At 37.3% G+C, this 25114-nt stretch overlaps 10 protein-coding genes across 10 annotated transcripts; 6 read left to right on the top strand and 4 right to left on the bottom strand.

Moving 5' to 3' along the window:
- Positions 1 to 39: 39 nt before the first annotated feature.
- RO3G_10365 (uncharacterized protein) lies at positions 40 to 876 on the bottom strand (the record flags this gene model as incomplete). The annotated part of the gene is made up of 2 exons (XM_067664950.1): positions 40 to 759; positions 817 to 876. The coding sequence occupies 2 exons, from the start codon at positions 874 to 876 to the stop codon at positions 40 to 42; spliced, it is 780 nt and encodes a 259-aa protein (XP_067521051.1).
- A 3599-nt stretch (positions 877 to 4475) lies between these two features.
- On the top strand, positions 4476 to 5789 carry RO3G_10364 (uncharacterized protein; the record flags this gene model as incomplete). The annotated part of the gene is made up of 1 exon (XM_067664949.1): positions 4476 to 5789. The coding sequence occupies one exon, from the start codon at positions 4476 to 4478 to the stop codon at positions 5787 to 5789; it is 1314 nt and encodes a 437-aa protein (XP_067521050.1).
- A 1618-nt stretch (positions 5790 to 7407) lies between these two features.
- Positions 7408 to 9168, top strand: RO3G_10363 (phosphoenolpyruvate carboxykinase [ATP]; the record flags this gene model as incomplete). Its single annotated transcript, XM_067664948.1, has 3 exons — positions 7408 to 7521; positions 7573 to 8127; positions 8176 to 9168. 3 exons carry the CDS (start codon positions 7408 to 7410, stop codon positions 9166 to 9168), a joined length of 1662 nt encoding a protein of 553 aa, XP_067521049.1.
- Positions 9169 to 9842: 674 nt separating this feature from the next.
- On the bottom strand, positions 9843 to 10355 carry RO3G_10362 (uncharacterized protein; the record flags this gene model as incomplete). The annotated part of the gene is made up of 1 exon (XM_067664947.1): positions 9843 to 10355. One exon carries the CDS (start codon positions 10353 to 10355, stop codon positions 9843 to 9845), a length of 513 nt encoding a protein of 170 aa, XP_067521048.1.
- A 2190-nt stretch (positions 10356 to 12545) lies between these two features.
- Positions 12546 to 13107, top strand: RO3G_10361 (uncharacterized protein; the record flags this gene model as incomplete). The annotated part of the gene is made up of 4 exons (XM_067664946.1): positions 12546 to 12653; positions 12713 to 12782; positions 12864 to 12990; positions 13044 to 13107. 4 exons carry the CDS (start codon positions 12546 to 12548, stop codon positions 13105 to 13107), a joined length of 369 nt encoding a protein of 122 aa, XP_067521047.1.
- Positions 13108 to 13594: 487 nt separating this feature from the next.
- RO3G_10360 (uncharacterized protein) lies at positions 13595 to 15042 on the top strand (the record flags this gene model as incomplete). The annotated part of the gene is made up of 4 exons (XM_067664945.1): positions 13595 to 13726; positions 13802 to 14233; positions 14341 to 14679; positions 14743 to 15042. The coding sequence occupies 4 exons, from the start codon at positions 13595 to 13597 to the stop codon at positions 15040 to 15042; spliced, it is 1203 nt and encodes a 400-aa protein (XP_067521046.1).
- Positions 15043 to 18011: 2969 nt separating this feature from the next.
- On the bottom strand, positions 18012 to 21299 carry RO3G_10359 (uncharacterized protein; the record flags this gene model as incomplete). The annotated part of the gene is made up of 1 exon (XM_067664944.1): positions 18012 to 21299. The coding sequence occupies one exon, from the start codon at positions 21297 to 21299 to the stop codon at positions 18012 to 18014; it is 3288 nt and encodes a 1095-aa protein (XP_067521045.1).
- Positions 21300 to 22030: 731 nt separating this feature from the next.
- RO3G_10358 (uncharacterized protein) lies at positions 22031 to 23407 on the bottom strand (the record flags this gene model as incomplete). The annotated part of the gene is made up of 1 exon (XM_067664943.1): positions 22031 to 23407. One exon carries the CDS (start codon positions 23405 to 23407, stop codon positions 22031 to 22033), a length of 1377 nt encoding a protein of 458 aa, XP_067521044.1.
- Positions 23408 to 23997: 590 nt separating this feature from the next.
- Positions 23998 to 24422, top strand: RO3G_10357 (uncharacterized protein; the record flags this gene model as incomplete). Its single annotated transcript, XM_067664942.1, has 2 exons — positions 23998 to 24012; positions 24057 to 24422. 2 exons carry the CDS (start codon positions 23998 to 24000, stop codon positions 24420 to 24422), a joined length of 381 nt encoding a protein of 126 aa, XP_067521043.1.
- Positions 24423 to 24507: 85 nt separating this feature from the next.
- On the top strand, positions 24508 to 24663 carry RO3G_10356 (uncharacterized protein; the record flags this gene model as incomplete). The annotated part of the gene is made up of 1 exon (XM_067664941.1): positions 24508 to 24663. The coding sequence occupies one exon, from the start codon at positions 24508 to 24510 to the stop codon at positions 24661 to 24663; it is 156 nt and encodes a 51-aa protein (XP_067521042.1).
- Between the last annotated feature and the right edge of the window lie 451 nt (positions 24664 to 25114).

Below are 25114 nucleotides of genomic sequence, written 5' to 3'. Positions count from 1 at the left end.
TTGTGGTAACAGTACAGGGAGAAAAGAAATAAATATAAATTAATTTTTTTGACTTGCTGATGAATGGGTGGATATCTTGTCTATTAAGGAGTTGAGACTTTCTTGGTCTTTAAGAGTTAATGCTTTTGTTGAATGTATTTTTAAGATAGAAATGGCGCGATCTAATTCAAGAATGGAACTTGTACCACTCTGAATAGTATCCAAATTGGATTCTTCGTCTTTGTCAGCATCTTGATTTGAATTCATCTTTGCAAGCACTCCTTCTTCTGTTCTTTTTGAATGATGTGAAGCCGTGTCTTGATCTCCAAAGGATATAACAGTGGCTGCAGTAGTAGGGTCAATTTGTAGAGGGAAGTGATCAGGTTTCCACCAATAAGAAGGGTACTTTCTCTCAATATTATTGATCAGACAACCAATAGCAACCTGTAAAACTGCTGATAGAAATACAATACCAATATAAAACCATTTTATCTCTATTATATTCTCTGTTGTGTTTGCAATGAGTGCAGTTGCTCCTGCTGGTGGATGTACAGTCTTTGTGAGCTGCATTAGAACCAACGAAATAGCCATAGCTGAAGCACCAGCAACCCACATCACAGCAGTTTTTTGATCCTCCGAAGCCCAGTCTTGTTTGATCCCCATGAATAATTGTGCAATGATGACACCTACAATACACCCAATTGTTTGACCACCTATCACATTTCGAGGCTGTGCTAAAGGCGCATCAATAGCACCATAAACCAGCACTGCACCAGCTCCCTATGTGCATAAATTGTAAACAAAAACGAATTCTTAGTCTTTTTTAAGTTATATTACAAAGGATGCAACAATCATAGGCGTATGATATTCCTTAAATGAAGGAGAATAAGTAAACATAATTTCTAGTAAAGCAATGCCGATCCACGCTGCCAAGAACGACCAGAGAAGTACTCTCCATAATGGGAGTATTTTTTGTTTGTGGTCTGGTTTTCTATAGCCTAAAAAATAAGCTAAAATATAAGGTAGCTTTGATAATTTTGACATAACAAAAGTATGAGAAAAATAACAAACAAATCACAAAAAAAAAAAAAAAAAAAAGTTAAAAAAAAAAAATCGAAATCGTTTTATAGCTCAGTTACACGGATAAACTTTTGTTTGTCGCACCTAAACTAATCCCAGTTGACTTCAATTGACCACTAAAATGAAATCTACTCTCTAAATCACACTTTATTTTGCAATAATATGTATAATAAGAACAGTACTCCATCCATCCTCGTATCTTTCTAATCCATGCATCAAGAAATAAAATTTGAACAACATAAACAATGAAGAAAGTACACAGCAGCCACCTCACAAAAATTTTAATACGTGTTAAAAATCGACCTGAAAGCAGCAGCAATAGATGCATTTCGGTAGAGCTGGAAGAAGATAGGCCTATATCTATGAGAATATACTAAATGAGGTGATGTACGTTTTTGAAGATCCTGTTTAGTGATGACATAAAAACAATACCAAATGAGACCTGTTATTAACATGTTCGATTAACTCGCTACAATTTGTACAGCCGGGAACAGAAGAGAAAATCAAAGAATAGGGCACAGGAAGACATTTGTTTTCTTTTTTTTTAAAAAAAAATTATTCAGCTTATTCCTTTATTCCGTTTTTGTTTACTATTTATAATTTCAAAATTCCTTGCAAGTGGGAATACAAAAAAAAAAGATATAAAAGATAATCATGCCATGGTATTGATCAGATAACTGGGAGAGACGGGAAAAGGTAAAACAAAAATAACAATAAAAAATAACGCAAGAACACAAAGTGTAAAATACATAAAATAGGAATATAAAAGGGATGAGAAAGGAGGTAACGCGAACCCAACCAAAAAGAAAGTAACTGTTCACTGAGTATCTCGGTATTCAAACCAATTAAGAATTCGCTTCAAATACTTCAAGGCCATCTTCCCTGTGTTGACCTCCTTTGCCATCACGACAGCCACCCACGTGGCTACTATCCCTCTTACAGCCAATTATATCTATTACCGAGACTTAAATACACCTTGCGCCAGTCAGAATTACAACACTAACAAACTGGGTAAAACCAGTTATGGAATCAGCAGGCATTGATACAGCTGATTTTCAAGCTCTTTTCTTTGAGATTGACGTCCAATACAAAAGCAGTAGGACTTGATCATTCTACAGAAGAAGCAACTCCCCATACTATCTAAAGTTTAAATTTGAGCACTTTAAAAGTTTTATTGTAAGCTGTTCTCCCAAGCCAACCAGGATTAATTTGATCATGACAAGCAGTGCTCATTTTGGCAAAACAAAGATCGAAAATGTGGTATGCATTCGCCCATGACATAGAGCTTTCTGGTAGTGCCTAAATTCTTATTGATCTCTGTCATACTAAAATTGAAGATTATATGTACGCTTGATTTAGAAAGATATGGGGATGGAGGGAATATTGTTCTCATTATTATACATATTATTGCAAAATAAAGTGTGGCTTAGAGAGTGGATATTATTTTAGAGGAGTCAGCAGTGGTATTTTTTTGTAGTTACGGTTAAACAATACATTTATTTACAGACCTAATTGAGCACTCAGTGCTCCAAGACAGCATAATTGCCCAATCCAAATTAAACTAAGCGTAAAAGAAGCTAAAGATTCCTTATGGAAGCAAGTGCAAAGAAAAAAAAACTGAGTTGATTTAAATAGGATTGTAAATATCTATGAATATATCAATAGAGGTATTACCTGTAATGAACGTAAGTCAATAAAGACCAGGCATGCTTGTTACGGCGATTGGATGATAGTTTTACTTTTGAAAACAGGCTGAGTACCCTTCTTCTTCCCAAATCGAGTGAGCAATAGTCATCGTGTTATGGGAGGTATTGATGTCTCTCTGCTAAAGTGTGTGACATGTAGTACAGGCAAGGATACCAAAGCTGCACACATTGCTACTTTTCTTTAAAATTCCAACCGCTCTCTGCTTAGATTGATACAAGAAGAAGCGTTTTCTTGCCATCTTGTGCTCCATAACGTCTCAAATTGACTTATCAACAGCCCATGTTTCCATTGCTCATGTCCAATGCAATTTATTGCTAGAATCAGTAGGATTAGTCTTTCACGCTCTTTCTCCAAAAGGAATGAAAAATTCAATGCTCATGTGAGGATACGTAGTATCAAGTAACCTTTGTCAATAATGAGGCACAGCCATGGTCTCTTTTATCTGCTTTTGATTTATGAACAAGTTCGACACCAACTGTTTCTCCCATGGCTTCTTTAAAACTTGCTAAAGAAGCCATTCATTCCAAGCATAAAAACACTAGTTCAAAGACTTTAAAAGATCATTTAATGGTATCTATCCGTTCTATTTCTCCTCCAAGATATGCATCCCTTATACTCTTCTGTTGGTGTGTTGTATCCTTTTTATCTTTCAAAGATAAATACGTTTTCTCAAATCAAAAAAAAAAAAAAAAAAAATGGTGGTGAGATGGCAATTTTCTAAAGTTAACAGTGATTTTACTAGGCTCATTTGTAAAGAATTTGGTATCGGCACAGTGCATACTTTTCATGAGACTTGTTTCCCCATTTATAGGCATCTTTCCATATATAATGTACCGTCAAGCTTAATTGTAATGAAAACATTCTCGAGCCTTCTTTTTAAAGAAAATCATCGTTTTAGGCTAAGGAGTCGCGTTATTCTTCCTGCTTACCTGACAGAAAAAAAGTTCACTATAAAAATAAGGGATAGCAAGTCAAAGGATGTTAGGATTCAAACTATGAAAAGAATCAATAGGTTATAAATCATTGAAAAATTCGTATTTTTAGTATTTATAGTGTAACCCGTCTTGAAAAGTATATATTATCCTTTACACCTAGTTAACATAGAAACAGTGAGTGTTGTTTCCATCATCTTTTATAATCAAGCAATTAGGATACTCAATTAAACTATGAGTTGAATAAATGGCTTCATAGTATTCCTTTTAATACAATATCTTGTTTCCTAATAATTGATTCAGTCTGATATTAAGAATCAGAATATTGAGGATCCAACCATGCAAGTATGTGTAAGCTAAATTTAGTCAATAGATCAACATGTATTTCCCAAATGACACTCTTTGCTTACAAGTGCCATAGCTTTTCTGTGCTGTATCTTATAAAAATAGTATGGATGTTTCCACTCTTTTATTTTGACAAAATCAAAATGACCCCACACCCGTGTTACAAACTTGATACCTGTACAAGTGATCTCGGCCCGAGCTCAAGACCATCAGGTGTCATCAATGACTGTGATAGAATAAGGAGATGTATGAATGAGCAAAATACTTGCAACCAAGCCAAATAGATGGTGATGGTGTTTGTGTTGAAGCGGACATTATGACATGACGTAATGAACATCTTCTAGAAAAACAGGCAACGGATAAAACTGCCCACATTTTTGATTTTTTTTTTTTTTTTTTTTTTTCACATTTTCTTTTTTTCACTTTATCAAGATGTATAGACCTACAAGAAGCTTGGGTGTGGATGATCTCTTACAACTACAGTCACTACTTGCTTATGAGCAAGACAAACGTACACAACATATCGAAGAATGTCAAAAATCACCTAGTCTTGTCCACCTCCATCCGATCTACCGTACTGCCAGTCCATCCGAGATCTCTGCGGCTGCGCTTGCAGAACGAGAACGTCTGGCGCAGGCCATCTTTAACCTGAAAGCACTGAGAGATGAGTACCGCCGTGAACGGACACGACAGATCCAAAGTTACCTTGAAGAATATCGCAGACAGGCTCTGATTCGCGCGGCGCTGCAAGAAGAAGAAGAAAGGTACTATCGTCAGTGTATCGCGGCTGCTATAGATCAAAGGCGTGCTGCTGAGGCCTGGGATCAGTACCGACAGTTGCAAGCGATCGAGAGACGGCCGGATTATTCTCAATATCGTTCAGACCAATTGGCTGATTTACTTCAGCAGTTGTTTGGAAACCAGACGACAAATGTAGAGCGAGAACGAGAAGAAGAAGCACGTCAAGATGAGGATATGATGGCTGAGGTGTGGAAGTGTCTGAATGAACAAAAACAACAGTATGAAACACCTCGTTCTGTATTCTTGACGCCTAAACAAGATGCTTCAGAAAGCACTCTGTCCGCTCCTGAACGTGCTAGTTCTCCAGAGGAAAGTGATGAAGAGGAGGAAGAAGAGATGACGGATGGAGCCCAAACAAAACTCGATGCTCCCCCTCCGCTTTCTGATCACGTCGTCACCTTACAAGACCTCATCAATCAATTAGCCTCTCAGCCTGTCCTGGTCGATCACCAACGTACTTCTCAAAAACCAAACCAGGCCGTCTACAGTGATGAACCGAAACCGTCTGGTATCTGGCAGAAAGATCAACCTTCGAAAGCCGAAAAACCCCAGGTGAAGATTCCAGAGAATGATAAAAAGATACCCTATTTGCCCCAGCATGTCTTTACAGAAGCAGAACCAACACCTACAAGTGAGTACATGACCGATTCACCCTTGACAGAAGAGAATCAGGCGTTTGTTGATAGAATCGCGGCTGAACAACAAGAGGAAACAAAAGAAGATCCAAAGAAAAGGACAATGGAAGAATTAGATGAGATCTCGAGGCATTTGAAACAAAGTGAATTGGTAAACCGCTGGCAACAGGTGTTGTCTCAACCTTTGACGTTTACCAAGCAAGAAGAAGGAACCCTTTTGCTGACGGCCACGACGGATAACAACAGAGCCTTTTTGGGCTCAGAAGATGAAACTGGTCAGAGTGATGCTGAAGCTGGATACAGTGGATAGCCTTGGAGATGAATCGATTAGGAATTATCGACGTGAGTTGGTAAAGAAGTGTCAGGACATGTTGGATCAATTAGATCATCATAAACAGACTGAGCTACAGAAGGCTGTTTCCAAGAGTAAGAATCAAGAAAAGAAGAAGAGAAGACGTCACCGTCGTAACCAAAAGAGACACTGAAATAGTAATAAACATCAGTTATTCCCATTTTTACACACAAACCATGTTCCTCTTGGTAGTGTTCAATAAAAAATAGTTTGTAAAATACTTTATAATGCTTTTTCTAAATCTTTTATGGAATCCCATACGTTTGTAAACATGTATTAATAAACAAGATCATTTCAAATAAGACTATTGATTGTGCATATATTAATTCTATAAACAAATCAAGAAACCCTATTCAATGAATCTAGACGGAACCACTTTGAAAAGAACGGGTTTCTTTTTATTAAATCACCGCAAGATACGTTTACTTTCAAGCGGAATTCGACGTCATTGAAAAGAGGCGGGGGGAGTGACTCATTCGATCTTTTTTAGGATGAACGTTTGTAAGTTCTGTTGGCATATGATTTCTATAAAAGGAAGGATCCTTTTCAGTTTGATATGACTGTAATGCTGATCTTTGTGAATTGCATAAATAAAAATCTCATGTGAAAATTCATAAAGTGGAATCAATGACGTTGTCCTGTTCTTCAAATGAGACTTTAGGGCGTGACTCATTTAGACCATCCAACCATCGCCATCTGAGTAACCTCTGGGCTAAATGGGCTCATCGAAAAACATGTTTTTATACTGAATGCACCGTCTCATTTAAATTCCAAAAATAGAAATCCACTCTCTCCCTCTTTCTATCCCATGCCACTTTACTTTATAAAAGTAGGAAACAAGAGAAAGAACATGCAATTGATTGGATAAACCCTTTTTTTAATCTCAACAAATAAATCCAAAAATGGATTCCCAAAAATCAGTGCATGTGCCATGTGAAAACACGATTATTTTAATGACCGAAAGTATTCCATGCTATGTCTTATTTGCACCTCATTCAAGCATTCCATGTAAAAAAAAAATAAAACAACAATACCCATTCTTTTTTTTAATTCAAAATAACTGACCTTATTTTTTTTTTTTTGGGTGGGTTGATGGGACCAGTGTCGGTGATTTAAATTATTTCTCACGTTAAATGATTGGGCCAATTCATGAAAATGTGGGGAAAGTAAAAATAGGCCAGAGAAGATGTCGTAAGTTATTTGTTGTTTTTTTTTTTCATTTGATATCGACTGACCCTCTTCTTTTTTATTTTCAATGGCCTGTGTCCATTTTCAATGTTGAGCCTATTGTTCTCTTACTCCTGATGACAGAATATGATTTTAGGAAGAAATCGGGGACAAGCCAATGTTCCACTTCCGTCATGTCCCGTAAAGCTTTTGTATGCGTCGGACATTCATTTCGTCACCAAGGTCGTTGCAAGAAGCATATTCCGAATCAAAAGGAGGGGGGGCAGAGGTGAAAAAGTGGGTGTGCACTCCGATCCTTCCGAGGAATTCATGAAAACAATATAAATACTCTATTTTTTTTTGTATTTCTTTTTCTTTTATTTTTTATTATCATTATTTTTTAAACAAGATGGTTGCCTCAAGACCCGGATCCCCTTATACTGGAAGACCTGCTAGCTCTGGTTCAGTTCATACAAAAGTAGAAGAAGAATTACATGAATATGCTGGTATTGATTATGACAAGGTAAATAGAAATAGAGAATAAAAGGGGGAATTTATATTCATTCATCCACAGGTTACCATCAAACGTAATCCTTCTGTTGCCGTTCTTTATGAAGAAGCCTTGACGTATGAACAAGGCACGGTGATTTCATCTGCTGGTGCTCTTTGTGCTTACTCTGGTAAAAAAACCGGTCGTTCTCCCAAGGACAAGCGTATTGTGGAAGAAGAAACCTCCCAAAAGGATGTCTGGTGGGGTCCTGTCAATACACCGATCAGTGAAAGAGTCTTCTTGATCAACCGTGAACGTGCGATCGATTACCTCAATACCCGTCCTCGTCTTTATGTCTTTGATGGTTACGCTGGTTGGGATCCCAAGTACCGTATCAAGGTCCGTATTGTGGCCTCTCGTGCTTACCACATCTTGTTTATGCGCAACATGTTGATTCGTCCTACGAAAGAAGAACTCGAGAACTTTGGTACGCCTGATTTCACCGTCTTTAATGCAGGTGAATTCCCTGCGAATCGTTATACGACCGGCATGACCTCGACGACCTCTGTCTCGGTTAACTTTAAGCGTAATGAGATGGTGATCCTTGGTAGTGAATATGCTGGTGAGATGAAAAAGGGTGTAAGTAAACTTGAAAGGAAAAAGAAAGCGGTCTGACTTGTGAATTAGATCTTTACCGTCATGCATTATTTGATGCCCAAGGCTGGTGTCTTGTCCCTTCACTCCTCTGCCAATGAAGGCCCAGAGGGTGATGTCTCTCTCTTCTTTGGTCTCTCAGGTACCGGCAAGACCACACTCTCGGCTGATCCTAAGCGTAAGTTGATTGGTGATGATGAGCACTGCTGGTCGGATGATGGTATCTTCAACATTGAAGGTGGATGTTATGCCAAGTGTATTGATTTATCTGCCGAAAAGGAGCCCGATATTTTCAACGCGATCCGTTTCGGTGCTATTCTTGAGAACGTTGTGTTGGATGAAGAGAGCCGTGTGGTGGATTATTCAGATGATTTCTTGACCGAAAACACCCGTTGTGCCTATCCAATTTATCACATTCCTAATGCCAAATTACCTTGTATGGGTGGTCATCCCAAGAATATCATCTTGCTGACCTGTGATGCCTTTGGTGTCTTGCCTCCTGTTTCCAAATTGACAGCTGAACAAGCAATGTATCACTTTATCTCTGGTTATACGACCAAGGTTCCTGGTACTGAAGATGGTATTGTTGAACCTCAAGCCACTTTCTCTGCCTGCTTTGGTGCACCTTTCCTCGTACTTCACCCTCAACGTTACGCAACCATGTTGGCTCAAAAGATGTCTGAACACAAGGCCGATGCTTGGTTGATTAACACTGGCTGGATTGGTGGATCAGCTGCTACTTCCAAGCGTTGTCCTCTAAAGTACACCCGTGCCATCTTGGATGCCATTCACAATGGTGAACTTGCTCAAGCCCAATATGAAGATCTCGAAATCTTCAATTTGCGTGTTCCTAAGGCAGTCAGTGGTGTCCCCTCTGAACTCTTGAACCCCAAGTCTGCTTGGAATGGAACCCCTCAAGAATTCGATAGCTCTCTTCGTAATGTTGCCAAGATGTTTATTGATAACTTCAAGACTTATGAAGATCAAGCTGCTGCTGAAACTTTGGCTGCTGGACCCAAGCTTTAAACAAATCTTCATTTCTTTTTCTCATGCATAACTCTTGATGAAATGTTTTATTTTTTCATTATTTATTATTTGTATCATATGCTTTCATCCCAATAATAAAAAAAAAAAGGAAACTTTTTTTGTTACAAAAAAATCATATTTTTAATTTTACTATTTTTAGTAATTTGCGGAGAGGAAAAAAAAGGGACGCGCGCGCTTTGATTTCTTTTTCATCTCTTTTGTGCGTGTGTTTTCAATAACCCCAAGGGAGAAGGGAGGAAAGAGAAAGGGGAGGAAGGAAAGAGAGGAGGAAATGGTTTGTGTTGAAAGTATGTAAATAAAAGACGGAGTCATTATAAGGGGGGGATTGTATAGATTTTCTACATAAATTAAAAAAGTATGCTCTCCTTTTGAATGATTACAGTCTCGTATGATTTATGTTGTTCTCCTTTTATAAACCAAATCAAGAAAAATAACGATTTTCTTGTGTAAAGCTTATATTATTAAAGTTTAAATAAAATTACATGTAAACCATCATCCTTTTTTTTTCTCTCTCTCTCTCCTTTATTAAGTGTATTAATCATTTATTTTAAAATCTAATAAAATCATAAAATGAATGTGTGTGTGTATATGTTGCTTATAATGTTTCATAGATGAAATTAAGAGAAAAAAAAAACTTTTTTGTTGTACATAATTTATATTCGCAATTGATGTCGAAGTGCATTCAACTGTCGATAATCTTCAGAACAAGGCAAGTTTTCCAATATGACATCTTGAGTGGGTAAGAAGGTGAAATCTTGTGTATAACAAGACTCTTCATCCGATGAAAAAGGTGAAGAAGATGTGAGTGAAGGAGAATTAGAATTTTGTCGCATAGAATAAATAGAAGCTGTATGACCACCACCGATACCCAGTGGATTAATTTCAGGGTAATGTCCTTTGGGTATTTCTATCTTGTTTAGTTCTAAATCATCCGATGGTCTCTTTAACTTTCCAGAGAGGACATCAGCTTTAGAATAATAAGAGATCAAGTGTAGCTTTTGATTTGAGGCTGTACAAATGGAAAAACTTTGTTTGATTAAACCATTGATTTTATAACAGTGAGTCAGTTTACGAGGACGTCGCTTTGTAGTCAATTCTTGATAAGTCAAGAAGCTTCCCAGCACTCGACTAGGTGACCAAGTCCTACCATCTGTCCAACGTTGCATATCTGCTTCTCTTTCATCCCAAACAAATATACACCCTGAACGTATCTCTGATCTTTCTTTAAATGTTAATCTTCTCTTTACTTTTGGTAATATTCCTTTTTGACATGCTTCAAAGATGACAAGTGCATCCTGTGGTGTTTTAATATAGCCTATAAAGGATTCCATAAGAAAAATAAAAAGAGAGAGAGAGAGAGAGAGAGAGAGTAAACAAATAAAAGTGGTTTTTTTTTATATGTGCACCTATACACACAGATACTAATTATGTCATTTGCTCTTTCTTTTTTGCCCCCCAACTATTTTTACTATGCAATCCTCTGCTGCTGCTTTTTTTTCCCTTCCCTGCTACCAAAATGAGAAGAGTTCTAAAGACAAATCCCCATGTCATTTTTCCCTCCTTTTTTAAATTAAGAGAGGTATTTACGAATTTTCCCCGCTCCTTATTCTATTTTATAATATAAACAAGTATCACTTTACTTTTCAGATTTAAATAGTAAAAAGATTATTTATAAACAAGTTTGTATTTTATAATCATCTTCATCATAGAAAGTAGTGGGAAATGCGTGTAGAGTAGGAAGCGTTCAAACAAGTCACGTGGTTGTGTACAATGGCATCATGATGAGTGTGGCTAATTCAAATCTGTATTTTGTTGGTTACTACTCTTGTTTGAAGTTGACTACATCTTCTAGAAAACTTGTAATTTCTCCCTTAACGAAGATCTCATAGCCTTTTTTGTCTTATTTAGGAAAGGGATTCAGTCATCAACTTGTTTATTATTTTTTATAGGCAAAAACATGGAAAGAAGAGAATGTCCTTGTAAAAAAAAAAAAGAGGGGAAGGGGGGGAATTTAACATTCCTTTTGTATAAATGTGCCTTAAACAACTTTATGAACCCCTTCTTTTCCTCTTATATTAAGCTGATAAAGCAACTAAAATGTTGCATAACATGTATAAATCCTATTTGTTAGATCTTGTTTTTGATCACATCTAAAGCAAGGGGAGAAGATAAACATCAGCATGTCTCACAAGAAAAGGAATCTGTTTAAGGATAAAGAATAAACTCCTCATGTTTGTGACATTTGGCTTATTCTTGTGCTTCATATCCCAATTGTATCACTCTAATTATCATTCACTCTTTCATTCTTATTTACAATAAAGCATTTCAACTCTTCTTTATCCCATTTTTAATGCACCATCAATTAAAATCACCATCTTCATTTTGCTTGTTGGTAAATATGAATTCCTTGTATTTGATTAAATACCAAGCGATAGATACCCGTCACAGAACAGATGAGCTTAAAAGATCATGAATTTAATCAAAACAAAAAGAAGGGGAGTTGAGCTTCATGTCTATCAGAAAAAAAAAAGAGGGGGTGAGCATAGAAGGGAGGGGGGGGGACATATGACTTACTGAAGCAGATGTCTTTGTAGAAGCAAAAAAAAAAAAAAAAAAAAAAAAAAAAAAAAGATTTGGGATAGGAGAATTCATTTGAATCATCTTTCAATAGTCAAATGTGAGTCTTTGTTTTCATGGCTCATTCCATTCCATGCTCAACATGCACATGTCATTCATATTTTCTTTTTGCATGTTGATTTGAGTAATACAACCTTAAGCAAGGGAGAATGTCTAATGACAGGCATCGAAGATAACTCTGCGTTTCATTCCAGTGTCCTTCTTTTTGGTAGCATACAAATAATGACCAAGTGTCCCTTTCCGGTTGATGCAACTTGTCTTTATTTAACCAAAAGAAGGACTTGCTCGGGTTTATCGTGTTTTTTAATAAAAGAAACCTGTTTTTTTTTTTTCTTTATTGTAAAGATTCATTGTCTTTAAAAATTGATTGCTCTACGATCCTTGAAACAGGGAACAAATGAGGATGAATCTGATTAACCGGTTATTATTATTACTATTTTATTTGGTTAATTAGAAGTAGGCTTTTTCTTTGAATTGTCTTTTTTTTTTTATGCCACTCATGTAAACATCAACCACTGATTTTCTTTGACTTTGGAACCAATCACATTGAAGCAAAAATGATGGGGAAAAGATCCAAAGTGGAGTATTTATTTTGCCTTTTGGACAAAATAAAATTCCGGTACTCGAAAAAAGAGAGACGCGGAAAAATTCTGTATTCAGCAAAGTAGACTAATTTTTTTTTTTTCTTTCAATTTTTTTTTTTTTGAAAAGCTTAAATCATGGCAGCTTCAACATCTTCTGTAGCCACACAATCTGTTTTACGTAGATTTTGGGATTCACCTGCTGGTCCTAAAACCATTCACTTTTGGGCACCTGCTATGAAATGGGTACTTTTTATTAAAAAAAAAAAAACAAATTACTAAAGAGCGAGGAACATGCTTAATAGGCTTTAGTGTTTGCTGGTATTGGTGATTTACAACGTCCTGCAGATAAATTGAGTATAACTCAAAATGCTTGTAAGGTTTTATTCAGTGGATAAAAGAGGGGGGCATGCACGCGTAGATGTACACATTCGTTTTTACTTATGCTTGTCATAGCTTTGATGTTGACAGGTCTCATTTGGTCTCGTTATTCGATGGTGATCATACCCAAGAATTATACTTTGTTCACTGTCAATCTCTTTGTATTTGCTACAGGAGCAATGCAAGTGGGTCGTATTTTCAAGTAAAGAGATCAATCGAGATAAGATAATCTTTAATACTGAATATTTTATTTAGTTACCGTTTGTCTGATGAATACAAGCAAAAGCAAGAGTCATTGAAAATAGAAGAAAAGGCATAATAAAAATTGTGTGCTTTTTGTAATTTTATTTCTTTAATAAAAATTGTACTCATCCCTTGTTTTGTTTTCTTTGGGGGAGTCATGCTTTTTAAAGATGGTTACAAAATCTTGTGTGACTTTAGATAATGACAACGAACATCCTGAAATATGGTTACCTTGTCCCTTTCTCTTTTTTTTTTTTTTTTTTTTTTTTTTTTTTTTTTTTTTTTCCATTGAAATTTTAATAGAAGCAAATTAAAAAGATACAGAAATTTCATCTTCTTTTAATAAACAAGGTTTTCGTATAATTTCTTGCTTTTATACGTTAGCTTGAATATCATCCTAAGAAAGTATTCTGTTAACAAATACATGCATCATGTGACTATTCAATTTTTCCAACCATTTCAATGTGTTTTTTTATTTTTTTTTTTTTTTTACTTTGAACCAAATGAGGGTATATGAATAGATCTAGAAAAGAAAAAAAGACTAACACTCTCCCTTTTTTCAAATGATGCATCAAAAGATTGCAATTGAAGGCTGCTGTCACGGTGAACTAGATAAAATTTATAATGCCGTTAGAGAAGAAGAAGCAAGATATGGTCAAAAAGTAGATCTTGTATTGATTTGTGGTGATTTTCAAGTAAAACAAAAGAAAGAGGAGACGATAGAATAAATAAATAAAAAACTTACGAGTGAGGAATGAATGATTGTCTAGGCTCTTCGCAATGAATCTGATTTAGCTTGTATGGCAGTACCAGACAAGTTCAAAACGATGGGCACTTTTTGGAAATATTATTCTGGTCAGGCAAGAGCACCTTATCCCACCATATTTATTGGTGGAAATCATGAAGCCAGTAATTACTTGTGGGAGCTTTATCACGGAGGATGGGTATGTGACAATATCTATTACCTTGGTTGTGCTGGTGTGATCAACTTTGGTGGTTTGAGGATAGGTGGTTTATCAGGCATATATAAACAGAATGATTATCACATTGGCCATCATGAAACAGTACCTTATAATTCATCAGAAATGAGATCAATATACCACGTCAGAGAATACGATGTAAGAAAGTTATTGCAAGTTCAAGAACCAATCGACATATTTTTATCACATGATTGGCCTAGAGGTATTGAACGGTATGGGGATGTAAGAGATTTGCTCAATAAAAAAAGATTTTTTGAAAGAGAGGTAAGGGCATGATGAAGGGATGGAAAAAGTGCAATTAAAAACAGTCAAATCTTCAATTAAAATAGGTTCTTTCTAACAGTCTTGGAAGTTCACCTAATGAAGTATTGCTATACAACCTGAAACCTGCTCGATGGTTTGCTGCTCACCTGCATGTACGTTATGAAGCAGAGATCAACCATGAAAAGAAAGATGAATATTCTGTCAGTGCCAGAGAACTTTTGGGTAGAAAAGGAGCTAATAAAATCAGAAATTCAGATGAAATTCAGATTGATGACGATTCAGAAGACATAAATGCAGTCAGCAGTTCGTCTCCTACAAATGATGTTGATAACAGCAAAGTGGTATCAAAAACCACAAAGTTCTTGAGCTTAGACAAGTGTTTACCACGAAGGCAATTCTTGGAGGTAAAAAAAAAAAAAAATACTATAAAAAAGATAACAATTAAAGAATAATCTCATTTTTATTAGATTGTTAATATCCCTAGCCCTAATGATGAAAACGGCGATTATGACTTTTATTATGATATGGAATGGTTATCCATTACAAAGGCTATGAATAATTATTTATCAATATCCCGTGCTCAAACAGCGATTCCTTCTGATAAAGTATTGAAAGAAGCAATAGAGAAAGAACGTCATTTATTAGAGGAACAAAGAAAGTGTGGAATTCTTGATTTAAAAATACCTCATAATTTTGAACCTACTGCACCTGTGTACATTCCAAAAAAACAAAAAGGCAGACACATATTTAAACAACCTCGTATGTAGTCCTCTTATTATTATCCCTTCATCAAATAATCGATCTAATATCTATCTTTACAAAAAACTAGAGCATGCATTCCTCAACCCTCAAACCACTCTATTCTGCAATTCAATTGGCATAGAAAACAAAATCAATGTCCCTGAACAGCATTTTTCTCAAGCCAATACTTCTCTCAAATCTATACCAGTCCAATCCAGTAGCAGTAATGAGCCAGAAACTAAACGGATAAAAACACAAGAGCCAATACAATCCGAAATAGTCATAGATGAAGACGAATTCTTTTAGATTGACAGCATCTAGTCTGTTATAGTACACAAGAGGTGAATAAAACAATAACAACAAAAAAAACCTTTTTTTTTTTTTTTCTTTTTTCTGTGAGAAGTCTTTTCTTCCACTTAAACAAGACACACAAACAGTCTGTTTATATGCACTTTTTAAATTGATCTGATTTTCTACTTACGTGTCACTACTTCAGAAGCTATATTAAAGTAATTTTTACTGAGTTAAAGGAGTAAAGTTAGTTTTAATTGAGTAATAATAAAAAGAATATCAACGTCCTTGTAAAGCACTTACTACTCTAGTTTTAACATTTGGATATGAATCATTAAGTTGGGACATAACAGGGAGCATACAATCAAAATGGTGATCATAATCATCCTGTATAACCTTTAGTTATTAGTATCTAACTACTATTAAGCAACATTAGACAGGCACCACAGAGGGCATTAACGATAGGCAATATAGCACAAAATAAGACACTTTCTTTTGTTTATTACATCTATATGGTAATACTATTTTGAAAATACTAGGGGAATGTTTGCATTTATTAAAAATTATTATGTTTTCAGAGATAAGGAGTTGTATGAAAAATGATTTATAAAAGCTAACAAAGCAAAATGGAAAACAAATGATTTCGATATTTTATTGATAAGAAACCATTGATGAATAGCAAAGAGCCACGTATTTGAATAACATCCTTTTTGTAAATAGCCTCTTTGGAAAGTATGCATTTGATTTGTTTTTTTGTTTTTTTGTTTTTTTTTTTTAAAAAAAAAAAAAGATAATAAAGAATCACCCTTGAATTGCTCTTATAAACACTTTTTCAAGTCTATAGGATATGAGTGGTACCCCGAAGGGCGTTCCGTTCACTGTCAGGTTCTAAGTCTATGTCTGGAATGTTCTGCGAAAGATATACCCTATTTCTAGGGATCACCCTCTCTCAAGCAAAGCGTGACCGGGTCTGTTACTTCGCTCGTTGTAGCTTCAGATGTAAAGACATCATCCGTCTACCACTAGGATGAACAGAGCGGGTGTTACTTTTACTTGAGTTCGCATTCCTCCTTAGAGCTTACAAGTTCCAGCAGATCATCGTCCCATCCTGCCACAGATTTTAGAAGCATAGCAAAGAGGTCATAAAGAGATAGAAAGAGAAGAGATTACAAAGATAGAGAGACTACCAAAAGAGAGCTTTTACAAGAAAGGATTGTCATCAAGCGGACCGTGCGGACATAACAATAAGTACAAAAGCAGCTTTAAAGAAAAAACATTTATATTGACACAGGAAAGCATAAATTGTTGAACTAGAAAAAAAAAAGTTAATAAAAAAGATAATTCTCCTATGAACAATACTTTTTAGCCAAAGAGGCAACAAAAAAAATCATTCTTGACCAAGACCAACAAAGACAGAGTAGGCTATTTCAAGAATGTTAATAAATTAATTACATAGCATAAAAGAAAGCTTTACCATTTTATGAGGCCAAGTTATGATTTCTTTTTTAACCATCGAAACCAATGGAATGACGTGTTTAGCATTGAATGAAACCAAAGAGGTCATAGAACGATAAACAAAAGAGAGCACACCAACTTTTGATATTAACTGAGACCATATGAAGAGGCAAAGAACAGATGTATTATGTAGGTTATATATTTGCACGTTGATTAAAGACCAAGTTAATAGTAGATGAAAGATTTTAAGAGGTCAAAGAGAGAGAGAAAAACATGTTTGAAGCACAAAAATAGCAAAAGCAATTGTTTGAGAAGAAGTGTTCTTGACAAAAGACCATAATAGCAAGTTTAAAGTTGAAAAGACAAAGTATTTAGGCCATCAGTTTTGGAGAAGATTGATTGTTTGATGAAGAAAGAAAGAAAAAAGTTTTGGCAAAAAGAATTCTTTAAATATTTTTTTTCACGTTCTTGATGAGTCATCTTCCTTTTTTTTTCACATTTTTGATGGTGCATTTTTCTTTTTTTCTTTTTTTTTTCTTATATTTCTAAAAACTTTAAAAAATTTGTTTATCCATAAAGGAATGATAAACAAAAGGACAAAGCCACACTGGACTAACGAATAAACAAATCCAAAAAAATATATGTTTGATCACAACTATTGATCTTTCTTATATTGCATATCCTCTCACTCCAAGCTTTAAATAATAATATTTTTTTTTTAAAATGAGCTTTGTATTCTAATGGACAAAGCAATTGTGTGCTTGCTTTTTTTTATTTGTACAACCGTTATCTGCATAAAATGTGTATAGGATTCAAAGGCCTACAGTCTCTTTTTTCTTTTATTAAATTCATAACCATGATTTAAAAAAGAGAACATGAATTTTTCTATATTCAAATCATACTTCATATGAAAAGACTTTTCTTTTCTTTGTTTTACTATAAAAATAAACGCGATTTTTAATTTGGTTAATTAAAAAAAATAGGGGATAAGTCTATTCCGAATTCCGTGTGTAACAATTTTCATCATGTTTAACCTACACCCTATTGTTCAGATACTTAAATAAAATCTCCAAATTATCATTTGCAATATGACTTTTTTTTTATATAAGGAGCTATGAGCTCGGGTTTTTATTAAGTGACAGATAATGATGGCACGTGAAATTGTTTTTGATATGGGTTTTTTAAATTTTGAATTGTTTTTTTCTTGGTTTTGTATTTATAGAGTTAAGCATATACAGTTTAATGGCAGTCAACAAGATGAAAGATCCGATAACTGTAAATGTGGAAGAGGCAGAGGAGAAATCCCACTTGATAATAGCGATTCTTGGAGAGAAACGGACAAGAGTTGATTAACACAGCGTATGGTGACATCCGTAAGGAAAGGACGATGATCAAAAATAAATGCCCAGTGATTGCGCCATATAGCCAACAAGATGGTACTAATGAAAACAGAGGGAGCATGGACCGTATCAGGGCGACATTTAGGGAAATCTAGGAGGAACAGTGCACGACGTAGCGAATATTTCGAAAACGGCTGTTCAAACTGTGAATCCCAGAGAAGAGACCAAACGGCAAGCTTTTGAGGACAGTCAAAGAGGAAATGGGAAGGTGTTTCTTCCAGGTTCTTGCAAACAGGGCATAGTTTAGATGGCAGGTAAAGGTTCGACCGACAAGGCAGTTTATTATGGATTAACCTGTACCATATGTTGCGACTTTGTGCTCGGAGGGGGAAGCGCCATAGAAGAAGCCATTTTGATGGGGGAAGATCAGGGTAGAGGGTCGAAGAAGACACCGGAGGACTACATAGACGACGGTACCGTTTAGATGTGAGGCGCAGTTGATCACCGGGTTTTGGAGTCAAGGACAAGGCTACCAGGAAAGGAGACATGTCGATATGGGTGTGAGCAACCGGGATGAACGATGAGCTGGGACGCAAGAAAGCCCGGACAAAAAAAGGATAAAGCTTCATATGATCAGATCGGACCCATTTAAGAAAGCGTTTTGTGAGGTATGGGTGTAGAGAGATTTCACGAGCAGATCTAGGTCGTAACCTCCCAGAAATAGGATCAGTCATGTACACACTAGAGCACAATAAACGAGCCATTGAACTTGGTAACGGACAAGAAGATGATGGTACAGAAACATCGCCTAGAGTGAGACAAAGAGCTGTTTGAGGGTTAATTACCACTTTGTCGAAGATATGAGGCAAATTGTCGACCGCACGAAAGAACAGAGAGAAAACGCCATCTAGTGACTGGATTAGCTTTCTAGGGCGTAGTTGTTTAAACACGAAAGCTTGCCGATAATCAGTTTGAATGAGTTCCCGTGATTCGGTAGGCAGGAGATGGGATAAAAGGAAGTCAGCCAAGAGAGGTAAGACGACGGAAGATTTCAGTGAGTGGTGATTCCAGAAGTCAGAGGTAGGGGAGCAAGGAAAATCATGTAGAAGTGGTAGTAACCATCGAAGCTGTAGTGCACTTTGTTGGAGTGGCGGGTTAAGGACACCCAAGCCCCCTTTATTTCGAGGAAAGCACATCGTTTCAAAGCTAATGCGCGGAGTTTGTTTTGCCGAGACAAAGCCAGAAATTTGCGATTGTAGCTTGAGAAAGAACCTTTTTGGCACAGAAAGGATACGCAGAACATGCCACAATTTGGAGAGAATTAGGGAGTTCAGGATTGTCACTCGACCACGAAATGAGAGAGAACGATGAGAGTGTAATTGAAAGCTTGTTTCAAGTCGGGATAAAAGTGAGGTTAAATAAGCATCACGTTGGGCGATTGAAGAGTGTAGCGGGAATCCCAAGTAAATGATGGGTTGACTCGACGAACTGTCATGCCAAGAATGTATTTGTTGTTGCAGAAGAGGAGTTCTCCAAATGCGATGATAGCAAGAGCGAGAACCAGAAAGTGCAAAGGCTTCAGTTTTGTTGAAATTTACCTTCGCATTAGAGGCCTTGGAATACAAATGAATATGGTGTTGTAAAGCTGTGAGATCTTGTGGGTTCTTAAGAAAGCAAACAATGTCGTTCGCGTAGGCTAACAATTTTACTGAGGAGATTGAATGTATGTGTGGGGGAGAACAAACAGACTTTGGAAGTTGAAAGCCGGAGAAATGTGGGTCAGACAAAATACGCCGTAGGAGAGGCTCAAAGGCCAAGTTGAAGAGAATAGGTGAGATAGGATCTCCTTGTCTGAGCCCACGATGCTGGAGGACAGGAGTAGAGAGAAAGCCATTTACGTTGATATGTAAACCGGTATTGAAGAATAGGGTTGACAAGCTCTGAACGATTGATGGGGGGAAGCCAAAGTGATGGAGGACTTTACATAGATAAGAAGGGTGCACTCGATCGTACGCTTTCTCTTGGTCAAGTAATAATCCAACTGAGTCTGAAGATGTGAGCCGTGCATGCTCCATGATCAATTTCATAAGCAACCCATTATCAGCAATGAAACGGCCTCTCAGAAATCCTGCTTGATATGGTGTGACTAATTTCTGAGCACATTTGATAATGCGAGAGTTGAGCAGCCTAGTAAAAACCTTCGCATCGGCATTTATCAGAGAAATTGGGCGCCAGTTTTTGAGATCCTTTAGGTCACCTTTCTTCGGAAGGAGAGAAACTGAGGTGCTGAACCATGAAGATGGGAAAACTCCCTTTGATAATGCATCATTGTATACTTGGAGCACAAGGTCTTTGGAGGCAGGATGTATGAAAATGAGGTGAAGTATTTCATAAGGTAACCCATCCAGACCAGGACTGCTACGGCGAGGACAACGGGAGACCCCTTCAATTAAATCATCGTAGGTGAAGCTGTTTGTCAAGAAACGTTGATTTGAATCGGAGAGACGGAGAGAGTCTGGAATGGCCGAAAGCAGATCGTCAATGGCAGTATTATCAATCGGTTCAGGAGAATACAAGTTACTGTAGAATTGGACAGCAGCATCTAACATTTCGTTGGAAGTGGAACATAGTGCTCCAGTAGTTGGATGAATCAACTGTTTCATGATCTGACGGGTCTGGCGTTGTGCGACTGAGCGCTTCAAGTAGCCTGCTGAGATTTCACCTTGTTCCCTCCAACGAATGCCTGCCCTTAGGGCTAACGTCTCCGCATGGTACTGTTGTAGGGATGCAAGCTGACTCTCGACAATTGATAGTTGTGGCGTAAGGGATGACAACAGCTCAGGATTTGAAGCAAGGCGTTTTGTTATCCTAGCCCTTTTGCGGTGTAAAAGGGACTCAGATTTGGTAAGATTAAACGCAGAGCGACGAGAAAATGATTTAGCTACTTGTGCAATGGTTGATTTCACCATATCCCATTTTTCTTGAGGAGTGAGACTTAGGTCAAAGGAAATCATGGTGGTAGTGATAGTGCTTGAAACAAGGTTTCGAAAGGCTTCTGAAGAAGCCAATCGTGGGTGGGCCCGCCACTGGCCTTTACCAAGAACAGTGGAATGCACAGGAGCCCGAAGAGCAAAATAGGATGTGACTAGGAAGTGATCTGACCAAGATGGTTGAATGAAAGAAACATTTGAGGACATTTTGCAGTCATAGAGGTCTGGAGTGCCAAAGATGTAATCGATACAAGATCTAGACGTACCTCTAGAAAATGTCACTTGAGGAGCACAATCTTTGTCAGAAACACAATCCTGAAAGAGGTGATCGATATATGATAGCCAAGAAGGAGGTGCCTGACGGGGAACTGCAGAAGAAATATGGGTTGCATATGTGTAATTGAAATCGCCAAGGACAAGATGCCTGGATGAGACATCTGGTAGCAGTGGTGTTCGATTTTGAGCCAGCGAATCTAGAAAAACGAAGCGATCACGACGTGTTGCGGGAACATAAATCACTGTGACGTATATAGGTTCAAAGGCATCCTGCGTATGTGAAACCAAGGTAGTAATGACTCGACCACAAACACTAAATCTGGTATCCGAAAAGGACAGCAATGGAGAAAGGCAAATTAGACCACAGTGTGGAGTCCATAAACTGTCAGTTGCTTGAAATTGAAGATGGAAGGTGTCTTGCAATGAAATAGTCGATGCATGAGTTTCTTGAAGCGCTAAGATATCAAGAGAACGCGTACGAAGATAACGAATGAAATGGTTTCGAACTGATACATCAGCCGTCTTGGCAAGACTGCGGCAGTTGAGAGTAGCAATTCGAAAGTTAATTGAATTTGTTTGTTGAGGTATATCCGGGGGGTTAAGAGTTTCATGAGAGTTAGAAGCCGTACGAGTGTTCAATAAAGATGTCATATTAATAAAGGTTATTGAGAAGGTAGAGGGTCTACACCACTATGTAGTGCGACCAGATGGTCAGAGGTAGTCCCTCCCTGTGCATCGATACTCATATCATCCTTATTAGTTAGATCGTTGAAAGTCGTGGGAACAGAAGGGTCAGGATACTCCATCATTTCTGTATCCTCATTGGAAGGCAGAGGATTTCCAGAGAGTTTCGTTTGAAGGGGTACGTAGAAGTCGCAATCACGATGTTGTTTGCGAACATGACCTTCTTTCTTGCAGTGAGGACAGACCTTAACAGATGGAACAACAGGAACTGTATTGTTATTCGTAGAGGCGGGATCTTCAGATGTCCTCATCTTAGTAGTAGCTGAACGAAGAACCCGGGCGTACTTTGACTTCTCACTTCCAAGCTGCTTAAGAACAGTAGGACTACCTGAAGCCTCTTGTACTGTAGCAGGTGTTACATCCAGAGGAGAGGTGGTCTCTACATTAGCCTCATTAGACACGACTAAATTCTTATCAAGAGAAGTAACTGAATCAGGTAAGTTGATAAGAGGTTTCTCAGTAGCCGATACAATAGGTGTTTTACGAGTTTTCTTATTGGGAGCACCCGAGACTCTATATACATTCTTTCTATCACAATATTTAGCGATATGTCCGGATTCGTTACACCAATAGCAGATAGTAGCTTGCTGTCGAACTTGGCAATCTTTCAAAGGATGATCGCCATGGCAGTAGCGACAGTAGGGTTTCATAGATGACCAGGTGGCGTGAACATTGATGGACACATCCTCAAGAAGAGAAACTGGTGTAGCCGAGGTCGAATAAGCAAGAGGTTGATAAACCCAATGCACATTGTGTTGAAGTTCTGGGCGAGGAGTCTCAGCGCGTTGCTGATCGGATTCAGGGAACTTTTCCAAGACAACGTAACCTTTGCCTGAATAAAATCCAGAGGTTCCTCTAACCGTACCACTGTCTATAATATGGCCGAAAGACGATAAGTTACGTTGCATGTCAGAATGAAGTTGAGCAAGTCCTCCATCGCGACGACCATATTGATGAGGAAGACCTGTCAAGGTAACTTTCAATAATTCGGCACTTGGTGAAAGAGACGGAAATGCAAGAAAACGGTCAGTGAAAGAAGGGAGTTGAAGACCCTCCGTACATAATCGCTCATACATTGCCGGGGAAACGGTGAGCTCAGCGTACATACGTTGATATTCTCGACGGATCTGGTCTGCGACTGCCCAAAGATGCTCATTGCCCTGACAGAACGCTGTAAGTTCTGTTAAAAATATCTTCTTATCCTTAACAGTTGTAATGTCCACAAAGATGGAATTAGGGACAGAACCTTTTAGAAAGGGACGACTGGCTTGCGCGTTGAGGTTTGAAGGACTCATTTATGCGTTAGTATCAGGTTGTCCAATCCCGACACCATGCGATTGGGTAGTGGAGTTATTGGTCGACATTGCAAGAAAACTAGAGGTCTTCTGGTGGCCAGCATGAACAACATTCACCCATGAGAGTTTTTTTGGTTTTGTGTGTAAAATTGCCTTATTAGGAGCTAAAAATTCTTTATCGGAAAGAACCATGTATTTGCAATATGACTCTACATTATTACTATTATTTTTTTATTCATCTTTATTTTTGTCTTTTAACAGTAACTATTAAAGAGAAAACAAATGATATAAACAATGAACACGCTTTTTTTTCGTGTGACTGTTTGGGACTAATGTTGAGAAAAATTGCTTTTTATACATATTCTGTTGATAAGCATTTTTGCAAGATAAGCTTACAATATTTAGAGAAAAATCCAAAAAAACATTGTCGATGATAGCGTTTGATCTAGCTGATTGTGTTTACCAGCACGCTTTAATAATTTTTTTAATATAAGAAATATGGAGGAAAGCAGCACTGAGTAGAGAAGATTTATAGGAACTTGAATATTTTGGTCACTCATCTGTCCTGAAGGCAACATCGAGATAAATCAATGTCATGGCCTAAGGTAAGGTGACCTGTTAACACCATTGCTATTCAATATTATGCTAGAGCCTTTTCTACGACGAGGTTATTCAAGACAACCCCTTCTTTGGCTTCACGTTTACTCCACTGACAACAGATCTTTTCCCTCCACCAGTTCTGAAGGTTCTTGCGTATGCCGATGATATCTGTGAAGATATTTTCCATGCGCAGCATCATCTAGACTTATATGCTCAAGTGTCTAATGCTAAGGTTGATCTCTCCAAGATTGAAGCAATTTTTCTCAACTTCTTGGGCTCTCCATCCTGGCAACAACTGTTGTTATATAACAAATATCCGAATGGCATAAGCACACCAAATCACAGTTACCTTGTTATCTTAAATTTCTTATCATTCAACGTTGATATGTGGAAGATCATCTTTTACAAAATGTGAAGATTCAGCGTGAAATCGATTCCCAATGCCAACTTTCTCTTCAAGGATGTGTGGTTTTAGCTAATACATTGATACGGTTTAAATCATGGTACATGTTACGCTTGGTCTCGGTGATCAAATATTTATTTCAGCAAATCTGTTTTGCGGTCTTCAACCTGTAACTAAAGAGATTAAACCTGGACTTCGCTACGCTCTTCTGTGTCAACCTATCACTAAAGGTGGACTAGACTCTATGATTTAACAACGCTGCTTACAGATCTGCTGGCTACGGCAATTGTTTCAAGTTGATGATCCTGTATTATGCAGCCAAGTCTATCTAACAGGTTTTGTTCGACGACTCTACCCTATGTGTACCACTTCATTGTTGCCTTTATTCTACTTATCTCTTCGTGTAGATTCTAATTTCTCATTTAGTGTTTTTCTACCTACGCCTTATACTGCTATGAACACCTTCTCAATAATGGCTTCTCGGATGTTTGGTACAATCCCTCCAACTTGCTGGGACCTCTACATTTGACGTTGTTCTCGTCTATTTCCGAAAATCACTAGTTACTAAGCCATTCACGCTCAAAAATGCAGCCATACTGTTTTTCATCTAGGACAGTTTCCTCCAAAGGATTCAGCCTTTACTGTAATCTGACTCTCCAACGTATCCTCGTTTATCTGCCAGGCTGGTTTGAGGCTTGCAAAAT

Source organism: Rhizopus delemar, genomic scaffold (genome assembly GCF_000149305.1).
Source record: "Rhizopus delemar RA 99-880 supercont3.8 genomic scaffold, whole genome shotgun sequence".
Lineage (NCBI taxonomy): Eukaryota > Fungi > Mucoromycota > Mucoromycetes > Mucorales > Rhizopodaceae > Rhizopus > Rhizopus delemar.
Note: the sequence above shows the minus strand (reverse complement) of the source record. Positions and strands in the feature narration are given on the sequence as shown.